This window comes from Rhododendron vialii, chromosome 5a (genome assembly GCF_030253575.1).
Source record: "Rhododendron vialii isolate Sample 1 chromosome 5a, ASM3025357v1".
In the NCBI taxonomy this organism is placed as follows: Eukaryota; Viridiplantae; Streptophyta; class Magnoliopsida; order Ericales; family Ericaceae; genus Rhododendron; species Rhododendron vialii.
In genome coordinates, this window is record NC_080561.1 from 15,150,406 (window position 1) to 15,175,019 (window position 24,614).

The window sequence follows — 24,614 nt, forward strand, 5'->3', positions numbered from 1 at the left end:
AAAACAAAATTTCAAACTTTTATTTTTCGGTGTTTGGTTGATACTTGAATTTTTTTTTCAGAAATCGACAAAATAGTATAGAGTGAGGAGGAGGCTTAAACGATGAAGAGATCTGAGAATATTGGAATTGAACGTAGGAGAGGACTAACAGACTAACGATCGAGAAAACTGAGGAGTGAGAATTGTAATAGAAGACAATGGGTTCATTTTGAAAAAATACCTGACGAAAGATTTAAAAATAAGTCATTTTCTTCCCATTAATGAAAAAATCTTTACATGTAAAATATTTTTCACATTTTTTATACGACCAAACACCAAAAAATTGGAAAACAACCGAACAAACAGAGCGTTAATCACGAATTCAGCTCCAGCCGAGAGGGGGGAGAGAGAGAGAGAGAGGAATTCTGAAGTCCCAACTCACAGCAAAAGCCACCACCCAAGGTCCGAACCCGTCATAATACCCACACAAAACCCCCTTCGACTCCTCTATCTCTCTCTTGTGCTACTTTTCTCTCTCATGGAAATTCTCTCGCATGGAGCTTTCGAAACCAATTCGAAGTTAGGGCACGGAACCGGCCACGATTGACGTTCAAAAGTACGCGCAGAGAAGATGTGATTTCAAGGATACATTGAGGCACTTTTAGGTTTTTGAATCGTCGCATCTTTATAGCGTCTAGTTGAACTTCTAGGGTTTTTGCTTTTGGGGGTAAAATGAAGGGCCCGTTTGATCGAACGAAGGTTGTGGTACGCCACTTGCCGCCGACGATTTCCCAGTCGACGCTCACGGAACAAATCGATGGCCACTTTGCCGGACGCTATGATTGGGTCTACTTCCTCCCCGGAAAGTCCAGGTTAGGGTTTTCATAGTTAGTATACTACGTAGATTGCTCGATGTGTGTGCTTTGTTAGTCAGATTGTGGAGTTTCTTTAATTTGCTAAAAGGGTTTTGCTGGATTGAGACTTCTATGTCAGTTATTGGAGAGTCACATGGATAACTCATGTCTTGTGCCAGCTTACGCTCCCCTTGGCTAGTATTGGGTACCAATCCTAGCGGACCCCAATTAAAGCTAGAGCAAAGCTTTGTAGAGATTGGTCGCGAAGAGGAGTTGGTAGGACCTGTTAGTGTTTGCTTTATGTTTTTGATAACTCATGTCTCCATGCCAACTTATGCGCACCTTGGCTAGTATTGGGTACCAATCCTATCGGACCCCAATTAAAGCTAAAACAAAGCTTTGTAGAGATTGGCCGCAAAGGAGTTGGTAGGACCTAGAGGTTTTGAAAAACATGTAATCCAGGCCTTTTACCATCAGGTCAACCAAGGGTTGTGTTTGCAATACTTCTTAGTTAGACATGAATGCGTGTTGGAACTATTTATGCAGGGGAATTTGTTACTTCATTTATTGGATTGTGACGAGGAAACCCTTGAGTACAGAGCTACCCGGGCATGCAGGGGAAACCCGGATGACAATCTTAATCTTGTAGGATCCCTGATGGGTTAGGGCAAGGGTGGGGCTACTTTAACTTAGGGTATGGAAGCATCCAATGGTTGTGGGGTTTTAGTGATCAATTTGAGTGACACTGTGATAAGTTCCATCTTTAACAGGCGGGGAAATATTGGGAAAGCTGTTGGTGGGTATTCTGTTGCAGTATTTCGGGTTTCTACTAATTGGGGTGAATGAGGTCGGTGGATAATATTAGAGAAGTATATGTTTTGTTTTGTAGTCAGCAGCCCCTTCTTTTTGGCAAGGTAAAGCCAATGTATAGTTGGCATTGTCTATCACTTAAATTAGCTACCATACTTTTTGATAATTTAAGACAATGCCTAGCTTTGTTGGGTAATTAATGAACCTTTTGCTTGTTTTACTTGTCGTTTTGTGTCCTTTTAACTGGCTTTGAATTTTGTTATTTTTATTGCCTTGTATCGAAGAAGTTTATAGTTTGAACAATTTTCCAACGGACTATCTTATCCCTTATCCAGACGGAAAAGTGCAAGAGTATTCTTTCATGGTTCACTGGTTAATCAGTTGATGTTTTGACAGTTTTGTGATTCTGTTTTCTGTGACCCAACATTTTATGTTGTGCCTGTGAGAACCCCCAATAGAATCCCACATCGGTAAGATGTGGAAGAAATATGTTGTATATATGGTGATACCCACCAACTACTATTAACCTGAGGTTAACCTTTTGAACCATGTGTTTAGGCTAAGGGTTAAGCAGGTTAGCTGGTGCGGGTCGTTACAGTTGGTATCAAAGCACAACCATGGTCTATATGGTGGGGGCCACCTCTAGAATCTGGTATGAGCACATTGAAGTGCTGAAGAGAGCTAAGTGTCACACGATGGCCACCAAGAGAAGGTTGTTGGGCCAATGCAATGAGGATGTTGCATCATAAGTGAGGGAGATTTTGAGAACCCCCAAATAAAATCCAACATCGGTAAGATATGGGAGAAATATGTTTTATTTATGGCGATACCCACCAGCTACTATTAACCCGAGGTTAACCTTTTGAGCCACGTATTTAGGCTAAGGGTTAAGCAAGTCAGCTGGCGTGGGTCGTTACAGTGCCTTTCCAGTTTGAAGCGGCCTGGGCTCAGATTTGATGATGCTCATGTTCTCTATCCAGGGGACTTGGGGTATTTAACATGTTTGAATACAGCTCCCCTGTCTGTTAAAGTCGTGCAGATATTACCATGTTCTAAGTTCTTGTTAGGAATGATTAACGACACCCAATTTGCAGACTTTACTAAGAGGGCTCTTTATATGTAAAAACGTTCTTTTGTATAGGAGTGGGTCGTTCTACATTTAAGATGATTTGTCACAATGCAGATTATGCTTTGTAGTTTGTATTCTCTCATGTTGTTCTTATTTATTGAAATTTATTGCAGCCACAAGTGTCAATACTATTCTAGAGCCTACATCGATTTCAAGAGGCCAGAGGATGTTATTGAGTTTGCTGAGTTCTTTGACGGACATGTTTTTGTCAATGAGAAGGGTAATCCTTGAGCATATACCATGGGAGTTAATTAGACACTTGAAATCTTGTTACTTGGAACTGCTACAATATTTGTTTGATTGAGTTCAAGGTTTACTACAAGGTTAGGTTAGGGAAGCCTGCATTCTCCTATAAGTGGGTAATAGTAGTAGCATAATACCATGCAATTGAGAGTGAGTCTTTGATGCGGAAACCCTTAATTTGTCACTGTGTGAGTTTTCCCTGAAATACAATGTTTTGATCTGGTTTCGTCCACCCCCAGGTATTCAATTTCGAACTATTGTTGAGTATGCTCCTTCACAACGCGTTCCAAAGCAGTGGTCTAAGAAAGATGGACGTGAAGGGACCATATTGAAAGGTACCAAAAATGGTCGTGCTAATTAAATGCAACATTTATTCCAGGATTTCATATTCGTAGTGAAAGAAATTCTCTTGGAAAATTCTAGATTCTGAGTATCTGGAGTTCCTGGAATTTATTGCGAAGCCTGTTGAGAATCTTCCCAGTGCAGAGATACAGTTGGAAAGAAGGGAGGCTGAACGAGCTGGTTAGTTATATTTCTCAACAATTTACGTACCTGGCAAATAACCCATGTTAGGTTTGAAATGGTGTAAAATGAAATTATAACTACTTCTTTTCCTACCTATTCTTCCATAGGTGCTGCGAAGGATGCTCCTATAATCACACCATTAATGGATTTTATTCGTCAGAAAAGAGCTGCCAAGGGTGGAATTCGGGTAGCTATTTATTATGAGTATCTTGCATTTATATACGTGTAACGTCTGTTTACAGTTGCATTTCTGTTTCTTTTATCCATGCCTTGCTTCTTTATTCCTGCTTCGTAGTGCTACACAATTCTTTGCCTACTCGATAAGGCATGTGTTCACTATAATCCTGTGGTTCATGTCAGAGGCCTTCGTCGAATGGGAAACCAACCAGAAATGCGACTGGAGCATCATCTGGAATTCGCAGTTCAGCTTCATCAAGACGAGGGTCCGAAAAGAGAAGGATTTCTACTACCATGGTACTGATGCTTTTCTATACCTTTGACCCCATAAAATTTGCTTCTATATTGTTGGTCAGATATTGTTGCCTGTTGTGTTTTTTTGGTGTTATTTTTCACTTGTTTTCTGATGTCATTTGCTAGTTGACATTATGAACTTCCATACTTTCCACTCGTATTTCTGCTCTTAAATGTTGGTATATCGATGATAATAATGATATCATACAATTCTTCTTTTTGCTCATAGCGCGTGTGTGGCCATATTGTCAAAGGATGCCCAAAGTAACCAATTGCAAAGAGATGAAATAGTATTGGGTGCACGCGACATTTTTAAAACTTAACAGCTGAAATGCAAGCGTTGACGACTATGAAGCACCGACACCTACCTCTAGAGGTCGACGTATCGCAGTGTCGGACACGGGGACACGGCGGGGACACATATGAGACACACCACGTGGCGTGTCCCGTAATTTAATTTTAATTTTTTATGGGGACACGGGGGACATGGCAGGGGCCAAACTGTAATTTTTTTTTAAAAAAGGGGTCAAATTGTAAATTTTTAAAAAACTTAGGGCCAAATTGTAATTTTTTTTAAAATTTCTGGGTGTCAAACTATAATTATTTATTTATTTAGATAAATAAATAAATATGCACGTGGTGTGTCCCCTGACATGTCTGTGTCCTCATTTTTTTAGAATTCCCATGTCCGTGTCCGTGCATCATAGGTTGACGACAAATGAGTGGAATATAGAAGATGGAACTAATGTTTGATTAGACGATAGGTGTCAATGTCTGCTGGCCTGCTGAATACGTCAGAGGATAGGTGTCAATGTTTGCTGGTGCGGGTGAAAATGTCATGCTAGAGGAATATATGATGTTGTGCCAATTGAGAGCATGGAAACTTTGGGCAATGGATGTTTTAATAGTTCTCTGGTCTCAATCAGTTCCTAGGAGTTGAGGGATGTTCGAAATGAACTAAACCTTGATACCACATTCATCAAAGTGATACAGCCGTCTCCAACGCTTGCACCCTCTTATAATGTAAGGATTTAATGTTTATTCCAGACCTAAAGGTGCACTTGATTTCATTTCATTACGAGTTGATGCCTTAATGACTTGGGAATTAAGAAACCAGGTTGACAAGGTAATATATTAAACTGTAATTGCCCCATGGTTACTATCTGAAGCTATTGTAGCGAGGAGTGAAAGTGATTTCAACTGGATACTGCCTCCGCCCCACAGTGTCGGTCCTTTTGGTGGTTCCAACTTTCTACCAGGACGTGTATTTAATTCATCTAACTCAAATGGGAAGGTATTGATTGCCAACACTGCCCCTTTCTCCCAATTTTGAGAAGAGTGATTCGATTTAAAATAGTTAGTCAAACTGAGAATATTATCGTCATCTTTCCAAATTCTAAATCTGTCTTTTTGTATTCACCCACCAACCACCACTCAACCCTCATCCCCTTGCAGTTGTGTGCCGCCGGCAGTCACCTGAAACAGGCTCTGGAGATAATTTTCCGGCAATCATAGACACCATTCATGCCACAACCTTTCTTTACTTGAGGTTTTCCCTCCAAGACAAATATATGTTTTGAGAAATAAGGTCAGGTTCATGTAAGAGTTCCATATGAACTATTCTTCTAACAAAGCTTTTCCCCAATTTAGTTATGTAATTACGTTTTTCGTTGCTCACCCAACGTAAAAGCAAACCAATTTATGTCATTGGAAAAACTTTTAATTATCAAAATATTTGTTTCCCAGATTTTATCATGAGTTTTGGGGTGGCGGCTATGGTGGTGGAGGCCAGAGGAGGGATGGAGTGATTTCCTTGGTGGCGATGGGCAGGTAAATCTAGAGACAAATAAGGCTTAGGATTTGTTGAAGTTGAGGCCATTTTGGGAATAGAAAATATCTAGTAACGGGTGTGTGAGAAATATGGGGCTACAAAGATTTTTGTGGGTTCAAATAGAATCACTCGTTTGAGAAAATACTAATAACCATTTCAAAGGGATAGTTTTGGAAAATTAAAAGAAGTTTTATGCTTTGACTTTCAACGTGGACATGCATTTTGGGACATCCTAAACCAGAAAGATGGAGAACCAAAAGGGATGGAGGGAGGAGTATTCTATATTGGTGATCTGAATGATGGAATCTTGCTTGACACGCTATGGTTTGTGGAAATGGTGTTGTTTCCAAAAGTAAGAGACGCACTGTGTCTGCCATATAGGGGAGATGGGGTTCAGGGGGAATGACTTATTAGTGATGGGTCGAATTTTAATACTTATTAAAAGAGACATTTTTCATATTTGTAGCACTGTGATGGAGGAAATGCAGACATAGGCAGATGTGCATGGCCTTTCAAAATTCAAAAGCTATTTGCTTATTTAGCATTCCCAAAATTCTTCGGGTCCTTCACATGAAATCATATCCAAGTACATCTTGTTATGCGAAGCTTGTTTTTAGTTACTTCATGCATGAGTTTAGAAAAGCGTATGGTTTGTGGCTTTTAGCTGCGTGTTGGGAGCCCCTGGAATCAGCGATACGTCCTGAAACAGAATGATCTGGTGCCATTTGACTGATGTTTTTTACCTGTTTTTCTTGTAGCTATCTTTGTCATTGATTTTGATTGAGTGGGACTTTAATATTTGAATTACTTGAGTAGTTTATTTAGCAAGGGAATCATCTGTCCGTCAGGCTTTGAATTTTTGCATCATTGTTGTCACCTAGTTTTCTTTTTCCCTTTTATCGTTGTTGGTCTACTGCTGATGCATTTGATGTTGGTTCATAATTGTTTTCTTCCTGTTAAATGAGTAATTTTCCTTTGTTTCTCTTTTCTTCGCCGGTGGCTATGAAAAATCATTTGTGATTCATCCATCTATATGGAAACATAAAATAAAACACCAGGAATCAACTTGTTGAAAATTGTCCATTTTCACAGAGCATATTAACCTTATAATACTTGTTTCCTTTTCCAAAAACTAAAGGATGAAAAGCAGTTTTGAGAACAATTGAAAGTGGTAAATATGCGTAGTTTAGCAAATTATTCTTTACGCACTGGCCCAAGAAAACTACAAATCCTGAAGATTCAGACAAAGTTGTTAAGAGATATGGATTTGTTTCTTTATTTTCCATAGTTCCAAAATTCCTACATCAAGTTTTCAAATCATGAGGAAATGTTGTGCTGACTGATAGCCTAAGAGGCTCTTTTTCCTATTGGAATTTGTTACTGTATCTGGGCTTTCTGTAGATTATTATCCTCCTTTCGGTATTGGCCCGAGGTTAGGTGAAACAATGAACGTTCTAGTACAGTACGTAAGAATGGTATGCCATATGCCTAAAATTGTGCTACGATCAGGGTAGGGTTCTATCTATTCTTATTAGCAAACCATAAACATCCAATAGAATGATATACTAATTTGTCAAAATAAATATTCATGTTAGGCACATTTGTAGGAGTAGATCATTTTTTTGACTTTTTTTCTTTCAAAGCTACACGCTCTATTTTATTGAAATATACAGGAATAACTTTGGGATTGGGATATTCTTCTTTCTGGAAGGGAATTATTTCATGTTACAGAATGTGCATTTCCATACATTAATCATTAGGGTATTAGAGTTTTCTGGCAACCAAGTTCAGGCTATTCTTGGTCCTTCAATCCTTTCTGTTTCGTTTGTCATTCAATGTTAAAGCTGTGTTGTTTGACTAATTGTCTGGATGGATGCCGTTGTTAGAGCGATGGTGAGTTGAAGGTATTGGTAATTGATCCCTTGGTCTGATTGACAGTATGTTTTGAGGGATACTGCAAAAAGTGCAAGTAGAAAGGACAAATCAACCGACATGCTGGTTCCTAAACAAGATGGCCATCAAATTTCAGAGATATCTGTTGCTTCAGCTGCTGCATCTGGAACTGAAGTCTCAGAAGAAGAAAGTGGTTAGAATTATTATTTTGATTCTCACTTGATTGGTGCTTACATGTTATTATTCTAGACTTCTAGTGAACATTCGAGCTTTTATATGCAAATGCCCAGTGAGTTTTCTTAGATGCCAACAAGGTTTCCATTAATGGCTTTTTTTGATGGAATATCAACCAAAATGTTGAAGTCTTATAGTTGAAACCAACCAAACATTAGTAAAGAAAAAAAAAGTTACTTTTGCCTCCCATTCCAAATCCATCATCGAAACATTGCTTTTAGGAGTTTAGAATGAGATGGAGTGCATTACTATGGCTCTATATTTGGGTGTCATCAACTGTTAGACCAAAAGCTTACATTTGTTAGTTGTTGCATACTGCATACAGATGATCTTTGTTGGTAGGCACATATGGCTATAATATTGGTGGTGGTGGTAGGTTTTCATGTAGATAGAGATGGCATTATGGCAACGTGACTTGGTCTTCTTGCAGAAGAAAATAAATATATGTGGTGACGGAATGTCTGGTGGTGGGTCGCTTCTAGAGTGAAAATAGATGGATAGGGTGTTTCTGTAGCGGTGAAGTAGCTGTTTTGGTAATTCAGTTTTTGGAGGAGGGATGCTTTATCTGCCTAAGATCATATGTTAACTTTGTTATGTTGGTTATCTAAGACTAAACAGGATGCGAAGGAAGGGTGACAGTCAATATTGATTTGAAGTGTAGGGTTTTGACTGTCACGATTAGAAGAAGTTTGAGGTGATGTGTAAGGGTGCAAAATGTAGTTTGCCATATTGCATATTAATTTTCTTTCTCCTCATTGGACTGGTGGAAGTATTGTCAATGTCCACATGCTTGCATGTTTTATGTAAACCGTACATAATTTGTTCCTAGTTGTGCTTATTTTCTATTCACTGAAAACCCGTGAGTGCAAATATTAGCAGGACTTTTGTTGTTTTTGGGTGAATTTTGTTCTTTTTTCATTTGTTGCTCCTTCCCTCTCAAATTGCTAGTCCATCTTCCATTTTGTGATGTTCCAAGGTTTTTTTTTTTGGCAAGTAAAAATTTATATAACCAAAAAACACGCACGAAGCTACAAGAAATTAGCAGGGGCATCACCCTGGCCACCTATACATCATAAGGACCAAGAGACGTCCAAAAAACAAACTCACAAGGAAACTATGAACAATTGTTTATAGAAAAAATCCTAGAATCTAGAAGCCAATCATCACAAAGCCTCCTGTTCTGCATGGAGAATTTGACAACTGACCAAGAGCTAACCTTGGCTCTCACAGAGTTAAAGACTTTACCCACAATCCCATCAACACCTCTGGATTTGCCTTGGAAGATCTTCAAGTTTCGTTCCCCCCAAAGGACATAAATGAAGGCTGTCAAAGACAGCTTATACAGAGAATCACGCAAGTTTTTCCTGGGCCAAAGGCAGAACCGGCCTAGTAATCCCATTTCTAGCCAAAATTTGCCTCCAAATCATCTTAGAAAGCTGGCATTCAAAGAAAAGATGGATATGAGATTCTATATCAGTCAAGCAGAGAACAAAGAGGGGGCACCGCCATACCCCAACTCACTAACCTGTCCTTTGTTGATAGCCTTCCCAAGATAGCCAGCCAAGCAGTGAAACTCCATCTAGGCACACCTTGGCTGAACCACACAAGTGTATGCCAAGGTTGGAAAGAATTCCTATGCCGACAGGCTTCCCAAGCTGATTTGGCTGAAAATTTACCATCAGAGGTTAAAGTCCATATGACCTTATCAGGAACAGATGGATTAGGGAGAAATTCAGCTGGAGTTTGCCTAATAATGTTCATAATGATCCTGTTGCACTGCCTAGGCCATTTCCAGAGACCATTCTCAATAATAGAAGATACTTTAGCCGTGAGAGCCCGTCCTCTATGAACCACCACAGAATCACCAAACCTTTGGAATGGAGCCCCAACTGGATGCCAGTTATCAGTCCATAAGGAGGTGTCCTGGCCATTACCAATAACATATTTCATCCAATCCTTACGGATAAGTCTTAGCTTCAGAAGTTTCCTTATTACCCAAGAAGCTTCATTTGGAATTGGAATCCCCCATAGGCTTTGACCTTTAAGGATATAGACATGTACCCATTTAACCCATAAAGTGTCAGTTTTCTGACTAAGGGCCCAAAGATGTTTCATGTTGATAGCTCTATTCCACTCTTTTATGGATCGAAACCCCAAGCCCCCTTCCTTCTTGGGGACACAAAGAGAAGACCAGCTTACTTTTATCCCAGTATGCTTCAAATCTGCTCCAGACCAAAGAAATGCACATAGAACACTCTCATTCTCCTTAGTGATGTTTTGAGGTAGGATAAAAATGGCACTCCAATATGTTTGGATGTTGAATAGGACAGACTGAACTAGCCCTGCCTTCATAAGATAGAGATTTTTGTGTCCAGCTCTGAATCCTAATCCTGTCTTTCAAAACAGCACAATCAGTTGAAGTGAGCCGCATACTAATCAAAGGAACCCCCAGGTATTTGACCGGAAGTTGACCTATAGGAATACCCAACAAATCAGAGAAGACTTGCTTATCAGAATCGGGGACACCAGCAAAATACATTGCACTTTTCAGCAAGTTAGGTTGTAACCCAGAAAACCCATGAAACTCCTGCAAAGTTTTCAACACAGTCTGTAAAGACCCCAAATGAGCGCCACTCAGAATAAACAGGTCATCCGCAAACACAACATGTGAAATTCCCAACTCTTGGCGTTTAGGATGGAACTTGAAGTTCCCATCCTCAGTATTCCACTGTAAAAGGGATGAAAAAGCCTCCATAACTAAGAAAAAAAGGTAGGGGGAGATTGGATCCCCCTGCCTAAGGCCTCTAGCTCCCGGAAAGTAGCCAACTAACCCACCATTAAGCATGATAGAGAACTTAGGAGTGGATATGCATTCCTTTATCCATCCAACAAATGTAGCAGGAAACTCCATAGCAATCATAGTGTCAAGCAAAAAATCCCAATCAACCGAATCGTATGGTTTCATAAGATCAACCTTGATTGCACACCTAGGAGGCCCATCATTTCTATGATAATTCCTAATAAGTTCATGCATAAGCAGAACATTGTCCACAATGCTTCTCCCCTTAATAAAAGCTGACTGGGATTGGCTTACTACAACAGGCAAAACCTGTTGCATCCTCTTTGCCAAGACTTTGGTAACTACTTTATAAACCACATTGCAACAGGCAATGGTTCTATATTCTTTAATAGTAGAAGGGTTGGAGGTCTTAGAGCTTCCGCAATGTAATAATCAAAAGTGAATAATCAAAACTTGCCACTTCAGTTTTTGATTATTCATTTAGAGGGTTGCTAAAGTTAGCAATGTGAAGTCCCACATTGTTACTTTTGATTATTCAAATGCCCAAATTTGATTATTGGTTAGGAGGTTGCTAACTTTGATTATTACAATGTGAGCACTTTTTTAAGCACGCATTGTTAACTTTAGCAATCTTTTGATTTTGATTATTACATTGTGGATGCTCTTAGGAACCAAAGTTAAGGATGTAGAATTCCATTCCTTAAGAATGTACCCTTTCTCAAAAAACAGCAAAACTGCATCTACCAAATCCTGTCCTACAATCTCCCAATTTTGCTGGAAAAAACTAGAACAAAAGCCGTCAGGCCCAGGTGCTTTATCTCCTTTAATGGACATTAGAGCATTTTTAACTTCAGCCGCAGAAACAGGTTGAATAAGGCCCATTTGTATAGAAGCAGGGACTTTCTTCTTAATAATCTGGTGCAAACAACCCGTAGCATCTGTCCTATCCTGAAATTTGGTCCCAAGCAAACCTTTGTAGAACTGAATAATTTCTTGTTGCAACTCCTCAGGTTTGTCCAACCTGACCCCTTCTGCATTTGTCAAACTCAGAATGTTGTTTCGCATGCAATTACTAGCAACTTTGTGATGGGAAAACTTAGTATTCTTGTCTCCTAAGGCAAGCCAAGCCACCCTAGATTTCTGTTTTTTAAAGGATTCTTCAGCATTACTGAGCTCCATAAATTGTCTAAGAGCTTCCTTTTCCTGCAGCCGCAAACTTTCATCTCCCAAAATCTGAACACAACGAGATTGAAGATGCTCTAAATGCAGTCTAGCCTCAAAAACCCTCCCAGAGATATTAGACACTGATCATTTAGCCCCCTCAAAACAGGCTTCAGTCTTCGAAGTTTAAGAGAAAGCTTAGGCATAGCAGAACCAGTAGAAGGTTGAGTCCAAGAATTCAACACTAAATCCTTGAACAAGTGATGCTTCATCCAGTAATTGAAAAACCGAAAAGGCTTTCTACAGGGAACTACATGAAGAACAGAAACCAATAAAGAACAGTGGGCAGAGATACCTGGGGAATGAACCAAAGCCTCAGATTCAGGGAAAACATCCAGCCAACTAGCATTAACTACCACCCTATCCAGCCTGCTCATATTGGCACCTGCTCCACCTCTCCGATTAGTCCACGTGAACCACGTACCCCGAGTAATCAATTCCTCCATATTAATGTCAAACAAACACTGTTGAAACTCAGTAGATGCTGCAATATCAAAATTTCCCAGCCTTTCAGAGCTTCGACAGACTACATTAAAATCTCCCATTTGAAGCCAAGGAGAATGCCCTATAGCAGAAGACAAGGCTGTCATGGAAGCCCACAACTCTCTCCTATCCAACAAAGCATTAGCCCCATACACAGCAGAGATATAGCAAACCCTCTGAGTATCCAGACAAGTCACTTGCGCACACAAAAGTTGATCGGAAGAGAACATCAAAAGAACCCCCAAAATACTAGGATCCCAGCCAAGCACAATTCTAGCAGTACTATGACTACCCGAATTATCCAAACACTTCCAGGAATTAGGAAAGCAATGCCTACAGACATCATTAAGATTTTCCTTCCTGACTTTAGCTTCTAAAACACTACAAAAATGTAATTTCTGAGAATGAAAAAGAGACTTAATCTCTTTCTGCTTTAGGGGATTATTCAATCCCCTAATATTCCAGCTAGCCTAATATTCCAGCTAGCGATCTTGAATGCTAACGCTTGGACCTCTTCCCACCCCCCTTCGTATTAGGGGCCCCCTTACCTCCTCCCTAGTGATGTTCCAAGTTGTTAGTCCACTTCAAAAAATCAGGATAATGTCCAAGTTTTCCAGTATACTATTGACTGTAAAGGGATTCAAAAGGGTGAATAAAGAGGCAATTTTGAAAGTTAATGTCTTTTACAGTATATTTGAATGGAATGTGCACATGGTTCCTTAAAAAGTTGGAATTCCCTGGAGGGACTATCATATGCGATGGGGGTGGGGGAGTAATTAATTTTTATTTGCATACCATTCTCTTGTTTTGTATGCAATTTGACAAGTCTTTTTCAGGTATTTCTGGAAGTATTGATATTGGGAAGAAGAAAATCCTGCTTTTGAAGGGAAAAGAGAGAGAAATTTCTCATGTAAGCCTTTTCATTTCTTGGAGCCTCCCCTCCCTCCATTAGTTTGTATTCCTGCTAGATTCTCTTCACCCCTTTACATGTGTGGGGTGGTTTAATCCATGGAATTTATTTGAATAGCTGCATGGACTGTTTTTGGGTGTGTATGGGTGCACTTCAATGGTAAAATATTCTCAGTAATAAATTAGTAGTGGTCGAAAATAAGGTTACGAAGGAGATTGCGGTGGTTTTCTTGATCACACAATATTATTGTATGAGGTGTCCTAGTTTAATTGAAGTAGATTCCCTTTCTGCATTATCACCAAAAGCTACCATGCAACACACCCCTGTAGCATATCACCATCTTGGCTTGCATAACTTTCAGCAAATGAGTTCCCCTGGTGGTGGGACGTTAATGACCATTTCCATGTCGCCACTTGTTTGCATGCATGCTTGCAATGTTTTCACTTTATTGCTTAATTGAACTTTATGTCGAACGGTTCTTCCATATACTTTTATTCCCAAAGGCGAGGAGAATATTTATCATTCACTGGAAATCCACTTGTCTGGGAAGGGTTAATACTATAGTAGCTGATGACCTATGAAGAATGAAGAGCAACACTTGTTCTTCGGAGTGATAAGGGAACTAGTGGGCATAGGGTTTCAAGCGGACCATCTGCTCATTCGTTTGAAGGAGAAAAAAAATTGCTCTGTTCTACGCCATGAAAGCCCCGTGCTTTGAGCTTCAAAAGAAAATAAATTCATTCCAGATTGGAAAATGATTGAGGCCAACGATGCGGATTGGAGAAAAAGAGATTCGCCAAGTGCTGGGGCAAAAAGATCCATTCAGTGTATGGATCTGACTTCTTCAAATGGTCCTTTGACTTTCTTTTTAAGGGAATGAAATAAATCAGGTTCTTTTCTGTCCGATCCCTTTTCTAGCCTATCCTGATCAAGTGAGGATACAATATGATTGGCTCGTGAGGAAACCAAGCCCATAGGTTATTGATCTTTTTCACTAAGCTGTCAAGAAGAAAGCTCCCAGAGCTAATACATTCTGTCCTGATATTATTGACCTGAGGAAGGAAATCTGCGATTAAGTCAACTTCAATGAAAGTGTTTTCCTTTCCCTTGGCCGATGTAAAATGGATATTAAAATCTTTGCAGTTCATTTTTGGTTAAAATAAGTTGCTTTTAGTTCAACAAAGAATTAGTCATCGCCCTTGTAGCTTTGGTCCTTATTTGAGACAGAGGTTAACAATTTGCCTAGATACCTCAATCTTTTTAAAAATTTTGTTGCCTGTTTCTGGTGTTCAACAGGAACTTACCTTTGAATTGGACCAGAAGTATATACTATTCTACTACTATTAGCACTTTGCTGGCTTTCTTTTCTTGGACATCTTTGTATTACCAAATCCTCTCAACTGCCACTCCTGTCTCATTCTGCCATTACCACTGCCAGAATTTCATTGTGGTGGTTTTGGTATGAGTGATACAAGGAGAAATGAATTATGAATTTAAGGTGTGAGAATTACGAGAAAATCCTCTCGGTGAGCTCCTTCTGTGGGTCAAAGAAAGAGAGGAAAAACTAATTAGGTTGTATGCCTTCTACTTGTTAGTTGGCAGTCAATTATATATCGGGATGATACATGTGTTCGGGATTAAGTGAAGATTACCAAGAATGTGGACCTTTTACACTAAATATTCTTAATGCGGCAGAATCTAGGTGATCTAAGCTGTAGCTGACACAAAATGGAATCATAAGTTGAAGAAGGTTCCAATCCAAAAGTCTTGCTTGCTAGGAAAGTAGTTTTATCTTCCTTATCGAAGTAGGAATCAGGAACAGCACGCAGCAGTGGTTTGCAGGGATGAAGCTGTGGCCATTTGCGAGGAACAAGCCTACCCACTGGCTGTTTCATAAATTACGACAGAATACCGTTACGTTTTGCAGTGTTTTGTGTGAGTAGCATCTCCATCTATATGAGGTGACCTGGGGGAAGAAGAGGAATACAGGTCATGTTATTTCTGGTTAAAAGTGGGACAATTATGTGCACTTTCAGGATTGGTTTTGTCTATCTCTAGGGTTTTGTGCATTCCTGATGCTCTGGATTTTGAATGAAGGAATAACAAAAAAACTATGAGCAGAGACAATTCGCAGAGAACCACGCAGAGACAAACGCGTTTGGCCCTATTTCGGGTCCCAAAAAAATCTAGAAAAATATCCATAAATTTTTTAATATTATTTTATGGGGCCCTGTAAAAAATCAACTCCAGTAGATATCGGTAAGTATTACTTTTTGATTCGTAAGGGCGAACTGAGCAGTTTCGTCCCTACGAATCAAAAAATAATACTTACCGATATCCACTGGAGCTGATTTTTTACAGGGCCCCATAAAATAATATTCAAAAATTTATGGATATTTTTCTAGATTTTTTGGGGACCCGAAATGGGGCCAAACGCATTTGTCTCTGCGTGGTTCTCTGCGAATTGTCTCTGCTGTTAGTAGAGCTCAAGGAATAAAGGTAATGAGCACAGAAAAATTGAATCGGATCTCTAGGCATGCCCTCTCTATGCCTTCCGGCTTTGATTTGGGGGCAAGGTTCCACGTCATAACATCTCTTGAGTTCCTTGATTTTTTTGAGGTATAGGGGGCCACTATGTAAGTGATAAAAACTTTATTTCTGCCTGTACTTGTAAGGGAACAGGTTGGGGCTAGTTACTGCTTAAGTCTACACCATTGCCATCTCTAATTTGGACAAAGGTCTGAACTTGATAATCTTCTGTATGCAAGCTTTGTTTTAGAATCAGAATAATTGGTAACTTTGTCATGCTGTTACATGCCATACTGAATTTATGATTTTGCCACCCCTTGCATATGTTTGGGTGCACATCTGTTGGCATGTTTCTTTAGGAGGTATGATTTCTCTGATTCTCATCCAAAAAATGTTATGCTTGGCTGAGGTTTGCACTCCTTTTACAGGTGTCTGGTGCAATGTCATTGCAGCAGAGTGCAACATCTGTTAAAAATTCACTCGGCTCAAGTTCTTTTAAACAGAACCAGACGCGTGAAGGTAGTGGAAGGATGATCAGAAGCATACTTCTAAACAAGGATGCACGGCAAACCCAATCATCACCTGTAGCTCATTCTGAACAGCAAATGCACACCTCGAATCTGGAAAAGGACAAGAGACCTCCTCGACCACCTAATGTACAGTTGTTCGTGAAGGATGCAAATGGGGCACTGGTAGATAAGTTCACTGGGAATGATTTGCATGGTTTGTCCAGTGAGAAGCAGGAGAGACGTACAAGGAACAAGGATAGGCCTGATCGTGGTGTTTGGACTCCTCTTCGCCGTTCAGATGGATCACATCCAAGTGATGAGTCTTTATCGTCTTGTACTTCCCAATCTACTCAGTTACGGCCAGATTCTGTAGATGGTGGGTCCATTACTAAGCTGAAGTAGTCCCGGACATAAGTAACGTGATATTGAGTGGGAAGCCCTTCCTACCCCCACCTTATTATTGCCTCCCTCTATTGTCCCCTTTTCTATGAACGTACAATGCCTCACAAACTGGGAAATAAGTTGATGGATGGATAATTCCTGCAGAATTGGATAGCCAGATGCTACTACTCTTTCTTATTTATTTATTTATTTAGACATCAGTTGCGATTTTTTTGTGTAAATGTTTTTCAGGAAGTTCTGGAGAGCTGAAAAGTGACATGTCAAATGCAAGGAGTGGGGATGTCAAAGCTGTTGGAAGTGGACGCAGTGGCTACCCCTTGCTAGATAATGGTCAGTTCTGCCGATAGGAATCTGAATACATACCTATATACATACATAAATACATTTTTTTTGATATACATATACGCTGTAGATATATACACTTAGATACACATGTCGTCAAATACTTCCCCTCTTGCGGATTAAAAAAAAAGCTTCCCCTCCTTGTACCCTTCTGGTCTTTTGATTTGCATATATCAACTTATGCAGGTTCCCATAAACACAGCGGGCGCCGGGGGATAACACATAATTTGAAAGATGCAGATGGCTCTTTTATCATAGGCGAGGGAAAGCCCTTGAAGAGAGGAGGTTCCTCCAATTATGGTTCCCATGAGGTACTTGCAGTATAAGTTTAGTGAAATATCAGTTCTCTGTTGGGTCATTTTCTTGACCCTCTAGGTATGTTACTTTGTGAATGCAGAAACAAGTTTGGGTTCAGAAGTCAAGTGCTGGTTCTTAGTGGCTTTTTTGACAGGTAAGCTTATTCCTGTTATTTTTGCCTTCTGGGTATCTTCTTCCGTGCCACATATCAATTATATATCATAGTTTTTTACTGAATGAATGAATGCTAGAAAGCTCAGTTGGTTGGTGACTTAGTTCTTAGTTGGACACATTGACTGATGGAATAGGCTTCCATATATCAGTCTATGAATCTGATCATGTTAGCCAATACCACATATCAATTATATATCATAGTTTTTTACTGAATGAATGAATGCTAGAAAGCTCAGTTGGTTGGTGACTTAGTTCTTAGTTGGATACATTGAGTGGTGGAATAGGCTTCCATATATCAGTCTATGAATCTGATCATGTTAGCCAATTACCCTTACGGTGACCAGTGTTCTTAATGACAATATGGTGGAATTATAATGAAAGGACGGCAGTGGGCCGTCACCCTTTTTACATCAGAGGTATTGAAAGCCCACCAAGGGGATCACAAAAATCTACCTTCCACAAAAAAATTAAAGACTTTAAAGTTCGTGGATTTGTCTCTTGAAAGTTGCCACATTACGTATGATATGAGTCACGCTCCAAGTCTTCATCACCCTATTCAAATTATGCAGAGATACATCACAGCCTATTCCACCTTCCAAAAGCCAGCATTGGTCTTTGTGGGGACCAATGTTATGACTAAACTTTGTGGTGACCAATGGGGAGGCGACTTAGGACTGATGGTTTTAAGATATCATTTGAGGTGTGAAACACAACTTTCTTGTGATGTTGAGCCCCTTTTTGTTGGGCTTATTGTTGAATTTATGTCCTTGTTAAACTTTGGTGGCTAGATACTCTTATCCTTGTTTTAGCTGCCCCCATGAGTTTGCAATTGTTTGAGAGAGAAGATAAAAAGTGATTAGGGTGTTTTAACCCTAACACAAATACTCATTATTTATATTTTATATTATGAGATACTTCACCACAAGACTAAACTAACCAATGTGGGACAAACCACTAAACAATACGTAACACTCCCCCTTAAGCCGGAGAATAAATATCACAAAATCCCAAATTGTTACGTAACTCTAAATGTGGTTTAAACAATGGTTTGGTGAAGATATTAGCCAACTAACTGAGCTCCTGTAGACATGAAGGGAGTAGCCAACACACCACCATCTATCTTTTTTCCAACAATCTGACAATCTACTTCGATATGTTTGGTTCTCTCATGAAATACCGGATTAGAAGCAATATGTATTGCCGCCTGATTATCACAATACATAGGGATGGGTAACTGGACAGTAGTGTGAGCCATGACTCGATTCTGCTTCTGCGCTAGATCTTGCTTTGCAACAACTGTTTGTTTCTTGCTCTTCCGGGTAATTAGATTGCCACCAATAAAAGTACAGTACCCAGTTGTCGAAGACTATCAGATGGTGATCTTGCTCAATCGGTGTCAGTGAAGGCCTCAACACGTAGATGACCATTAGAACGGTAAAATAGACCACGTCCAGGATGAGTTAAGATACTTAACAATATGAAGACAGGCTTCCCAATGTGGAAGACAAGAAGCTGACATAAACTGACTTACCATACTAACATAAAATGAGATTTCAAGACGTGTATTGGTAAGATAATTCAAGTTGCCAACTAAGCGGCGATACTAGTCCGGATGAGGAAATAGTTCAACTTGCCAACTAAGTGGCGATACCGATCCGGATGAGGAAATATCTCCCCCTCATCAACACAAAGTTCGACATTTGGATCCATAGGAGTTTTCACAAGCTTCGCTCCTACCTCAATACCCAAGAAATACTGCAACTTACCCAAGTCTTTGGCGTGCAACTGACGTTGTAAGAACAGTTTCAACTCATCAATACCTTTTTGATCAACCCCAGTAATGGTGATATCATCTACATACACAATCAACGCTATTCCCCCCCGATCCGACTAAATAGAGAAGATAGAATGATTAGAATGAAAGCAGCGCATACCAAACTGTAACACAGCATCACTATACCTTCGAAACCAAGCTCGAGGTAATCTTCCATACGTTTGCGTGTAGCCTTTGGCCACAAGGCGTGCCTTATACCGCTGGACAGTTTCATCCGGATTATATTTGACCGTAAAAACCTACCAACAATCTACTTTCCTGGTGGAAGTGCCATTTTCATGGAGAGTTCCTCTTCTGCCAGGAAAGTCTACCGTTGTTGTCGGTGGGTCTTTACAATCAAATATAATCTGGATGGTATTGTCAAGCGGTACAAGGCACGCCTTGTGGCCAAAGGCTACACACAAACGTATGGGGCTGATTAAGTCGAGACCTTTTCTCCAGTCGCCAAGATTACTCCTGTTTGAGTTCTTATTTCTCTTGTTTCAATTGGATGTCAAGAAAGCTTTCTTACACGGTGATGTGCTCAAGGAAGTCCATATGGAGCAACCTCCGGGGTTTTGTTACTTAGGGAAACCATGAAGATCATAACAATACTCCACTGTATGACTTGTCCTTTCACAATTCGTACACAGCCACCTCCCCTGATGGGCGACCCACACGACTAAATTCTCGGCCACCAAAACCACAAATGTACTAAGAACCATGGTCCTGACCGCAGTCACGACTAGAAACAATGGAAGAACTCGTGACCATTTTTAATAAACCAAAACACAATGTGTAATCGGAACCGGACAACCAACAAAACACCAACTATGAACAGTGGAGGAAACAACCAATCGCCCCGCACTATCAACTCGCATCAACAATGAGCTACAAGAAAACATACCACTGCAAGCTACGGTACCCATCTGAACACAACCAACTGATTCCGACATGGTAATCGAGCAATAACCAACAACCAATTCCATATATGGACCAAAATAAGGAAGATATCACAGCACCTGACCAGGGCTTGCAACCAGAAGCCAAACTGGAGATTGCAAAGCAGCAGATTGCGTAATAGCGAATAGCAAATCTAAACAGAGAGCAACTTCAAACAACATGGAACAGACTTACTGCGCGTTACAGATAACCTTAGAACCAGATATCGTTATAGAAAACAAAGATCATTTGCAGCAATTGCACCTAGGAAACAGATAGCCAACACAATGAGTCGCAAACACAGATCGCGATTAACAACCAGGAGATTTAGAACCTTTCCTAAATCGATTAGGGCTTCTTCGATCTCAACCTGGATGATTTCACAATCAAACAGATGCGATTCAGATGATTTCGAACACGATAAAGATGATTTCCAACTGCAAAATGGGGTTGCGAGCTGCTATTGAGGGTTTGTGAACTTCGAATGGGGTTTTCAAACTCCAGAAAGATCTTTTGAACATCGAATCAGGAGTTTCAGACTACGAAATGGATTTTCGAACATCGATTGGTGGGTTTCAAACTTCGAATCATGGTTTTGGAACTTCGAACATGATTTCTAAACTAGATTAAAGGGGTTTCGAGCTCTGATTTAGGGTTTCATAGGGTTTTTGTACAGGGTTTAGGGTTTTGTACCGAGATTAGGGTTTAGAAGGTCAACGACGACAATGGTGGGTGACAGCGGTGGTCGGGGATGATGGTGGGCAGTGGCAGTGGTGGTTATGTTGGTGGATTAGGTTTAGGATGTAGCTCTGATACCATGTTTGAGAGAAAAGATAAAAGTGATTTTAGGGTGTTCATTAACCCTAACACAAATACTCATTATTTATATTATGATATACTTCACTACAAGACTGAACTAACCAATGTGGGACAAACGACTAAATAATAGTACCAGGAATTTTAGCAGCTGGTGAATGGTAAAAGAAATATTTTTTCTGTTATTCCTAGGAGGGAGTTCTTTTTTTCCCACACTGCCTCAAATTCTTGCATTTATAGACTAGTAATTTCAGCAGGAGGACTGCTAGAAACTTGTAATGTGAAACTAGAATATTCGAATGCTTGCTTAGACAAATTAAAAAGTTGTTCAAGAAGAACAAATTCACCTACTCCGGTGTGGAATTCTTCCTTTGAGATCCTTAGTGGGCACAGATTTAACCTTGTTAATGAAATCAGTAAAAATGTCTTCTTTCCCTTTTCTTTTCAAGCTTACAGAAGAAGAAATGGCATAAGAAGGTTTTTTATTTCTCTTTTTCGTTGTTGAATATACTTTCCAGCATATTCAATAAAAAAACCATTACAAATGTTTTAAAATGGACAAAGTAATTGTGCTTTACAAGTGATCCTAATCCAAAACTGATGCAACACATATTAACCACATAATTATTTAGCAGCCCCATCTGCCGGTGAGACTCCCTTAACAGAAAAGTAAACATCAGTGCAAGTACAATGCCTTTTATATTCATCTGCAACTCCGTAATATGAGACCTGAGTAGAAATGCGGCAAATGATTTATTAAGCTGAAGCCCTTGTTTGTAGTTCAAGTAGATAAATGTCAATATTTGGGTACTACTTTCATATTGCATTTTGTTGATTTAAGAAACTATACATTTGGGGTATGCTTTTATGTGTAAAGTTGTTGAAAGATGCTTTTATGTATGGTGATAATCTATAGCTGTCTTGTTCAGTGATTTCCAGTGAAATTCTTGGTCTTACCAAGTTGGAGTACCACATCCTAGTGGCCGGAGGCTCTTTTTTGCTAAATGGATAATCGGGTGTTAGCAAAGTTTGAGCAAAACGGGTATCTTCTGGAGGACCTCAAAGGAACTTCGTATACCACTAATGATGCAAGATAATTCATGCGACTGTTCAATGGGATGAAGAAATATGGATCCTACTTAATCAAAGATGGCCAGAAAATGAGCCAAGAGGAATAGCAATGGGGAGATATTTTCATGCTACAGGCATATATAACACCACAGTTTTCATAAGGGCGTCCCTTTAACGGGGTTTTGCTCAAAGGAAGGGGAGTTATGATATCCTCCTATCGCCATTGACTCAGCTAGCCATCGAGATATTTTAGGATTGTAGGTGGGTTTCTTGTTTTGTGTTTTAAAACTGTAAATAAACGCCTGGAATAGATCATTTTACCCAGGTTATATAAGTGGGCTCTGTGTAATTGGTCTTTTGGGTTTGAGTAAAAAATACCCGAAGTACAATGCTGGGAGTGAGTGCTTTTGGCTCCACAGTATGTCTTTAGTAGACGGCAAATACAGAGTAGAGTGGCTTTGAAAGAGGTGAGAATTGGACTTTAGAGTCAGTTGAAACTGATGATATTGCTTTTGGTGTGTGGTGGTGGTGGTGGATGAGGCTGAAATGGACTTGCATTTTGTTCTATATCCTTTGCTGATTCAACTTACTCTAAATCCGGACTGTTTTTTTTCTTCTGTTTTTTGAACTATTTATGTGCTACTATGAGGCTGAAAATGGAGTCGTTTTTGTTGCCGTGAGGAGAGGGGTATTGGTAGTTGGGGAGTGACGGTGATGGCGGGGGAGGGGTATTGGTAATTGCTTTATTTTTGACAGATGAAGAGATGATGTAATGAACTCACATTTGATAAGGGCATCCAAGAGTGCGAATACAAAAGAGGAGTAAAAATACATCAATACAAATTTCCTGAATTTCCGATTTACCCCCAAAAAAAACAAATTTCTTGCATATAAAGAAGAAAAGGTCGAAACAAAAAAAAGAAACAAATTGGATGGTCCAAGACTTGTCAAAAACATACTACAAAAACTGGGGGCCCAACTTAGCATACTGCTCTTGAGGGATCATGTCCTCCTCAGGATCTGGTGCAGCGCTCCTCTCTTTTTCTGTTTGAAAATGGTTTTTCCATTCTATATTTTTATTTTTGTAAATGCATTAGACTAGGATTTTTACAGTATTTTTTTAAAAAAATTCAAGATTTATTTTTAAATGCTTGTGTTGTGTTTCATTTTATGACTAGAATATACAATTTTTTTACTGTATAAAAAAATAAGGTGCAAAAATCATTTCCCTTTCTGTTTATTCTGATTGTTTTGGCAATTGGCTTTGGCTTTACTTTATATTTATCACTTGTATTCTGTTTTTTTATTCGTGTAAATTTTACTGTGTTATTTTATTAGTTGATAACCTAGAGGAAAATAATGATATATATAACTATGTTATTTTATTAATTGATAATCTAGAGGAAAATAATGATATATATATATATATATATATATATATATAATTGATAATCTAGAGGAAAATAATGATATATATATATATATATATATTGTCACTCTCATTTTTGTTAACGTCACTCCCATTTGTGTCTATATAAGATGATTTGTTTTGTGAGAGAATGAGAGTAATATTAACAAAAATGGGAGTGACAAAATCAATTCCCTCTATATATATATATATATATATATATATATATATATATATATATATATATATATATATATATATCAGTCTGGATCAGGTCAGGGATCCCTGACCTGATTTCGGTCCGCACCTCCCCTTTACCGAACAAACTTGGATGATTCGAGCCGATCAATGTGTTCAGAACATGATTTTAAGGGTACTCGTGAGAAACTGGCAAAAAAAATCGGGAATGGCTTGATCTGAATAGTTTTTTATTGAACTCAGATCAAGTCCTTCCCGGTCATTTTTTTTTTGCCGGTTTCTCACGAGTACCCTTAAAATCACGTTCTAAACACATTGAGCGACTCGGATCATCGAAATTCGTTCGGTGAAGAGGAGGTATGGACCATAAGAGGTATGGATAGAAACCGGACTGATATATTTAGATATATATATATATATATATATATATATATATATATATATTATATATATTTTAAATATATATATATATAGTACAAAACAGATGGGTGTAGGACCCATCAAAAGACAAGTTGTTGCAATGGTTAGAATTTACTTGATCCAATGGTTGAGACTCATTCTCTTCCTTTGAATAAAAGTGTCCACATTTTCAGAACATATTACACAATTGCCATCGTACTTTTCCCAACTTGGAGATTCCAGTCCCAAAACATGATAATAATAAGGGAGAATTTTTCACAGGTCCACTGTAGCACTTTCCAAACTCATCTAGTCTACTTCTAAACTTCAT

General features: G+C 39.2%; 1 protein-coding gene across 4 annotated transcripts; it reads left to right on the forward strand.

The window, feature by feature from the left end:
- The first annotated feature begins 347 nt into the window (after positions 1-347).
- On the forward strand, positions 348-22,845 carry LOC131325821 (regulator of nonsense transcripts UPF3-like). 4 transcript variants are annotated; one of them, XM_058358279.1, is made up of 13 exons: positions 348-851; positions 2,886-2,992; positions 3,255-3,350; positions 3,439-3,537; positions 3,648-3,727; positions 3,901-4,014; positions 7,781-7,928; positions 13,310-13,383; positions 16,341-16,797; positions 17,055-17,153; positions 17,352-17,476; positions 17,563-17,616; positions 22,124-22,845. In XM_058358279.1, exons 1-12 carry the CDS (start codon positions 712-714, stop codon positions 17,599-17,601), a joined length of 1,578 nt encoding a protein of 525 aa, XP_058214262.1. In that variant the 5' UTR covers positions 348-711; the 3' UTR covers positions 17,602-17,616; positions 22,124-22,845. The 4 variants fall into 4 exon arrangements, with proteins under 4 accessions (XP_058214262.1, XP_058214258.1, XP_058214259.1 ...); XM_058358275.1 differs by having other exon boundaries at positions 22,137-22,845; XM_058358276.1 differs by having other exon boundaries at positions 22,147-22,845.
- Positions 22,846-24,614: the final 1,769 nt, after the last annotated feature.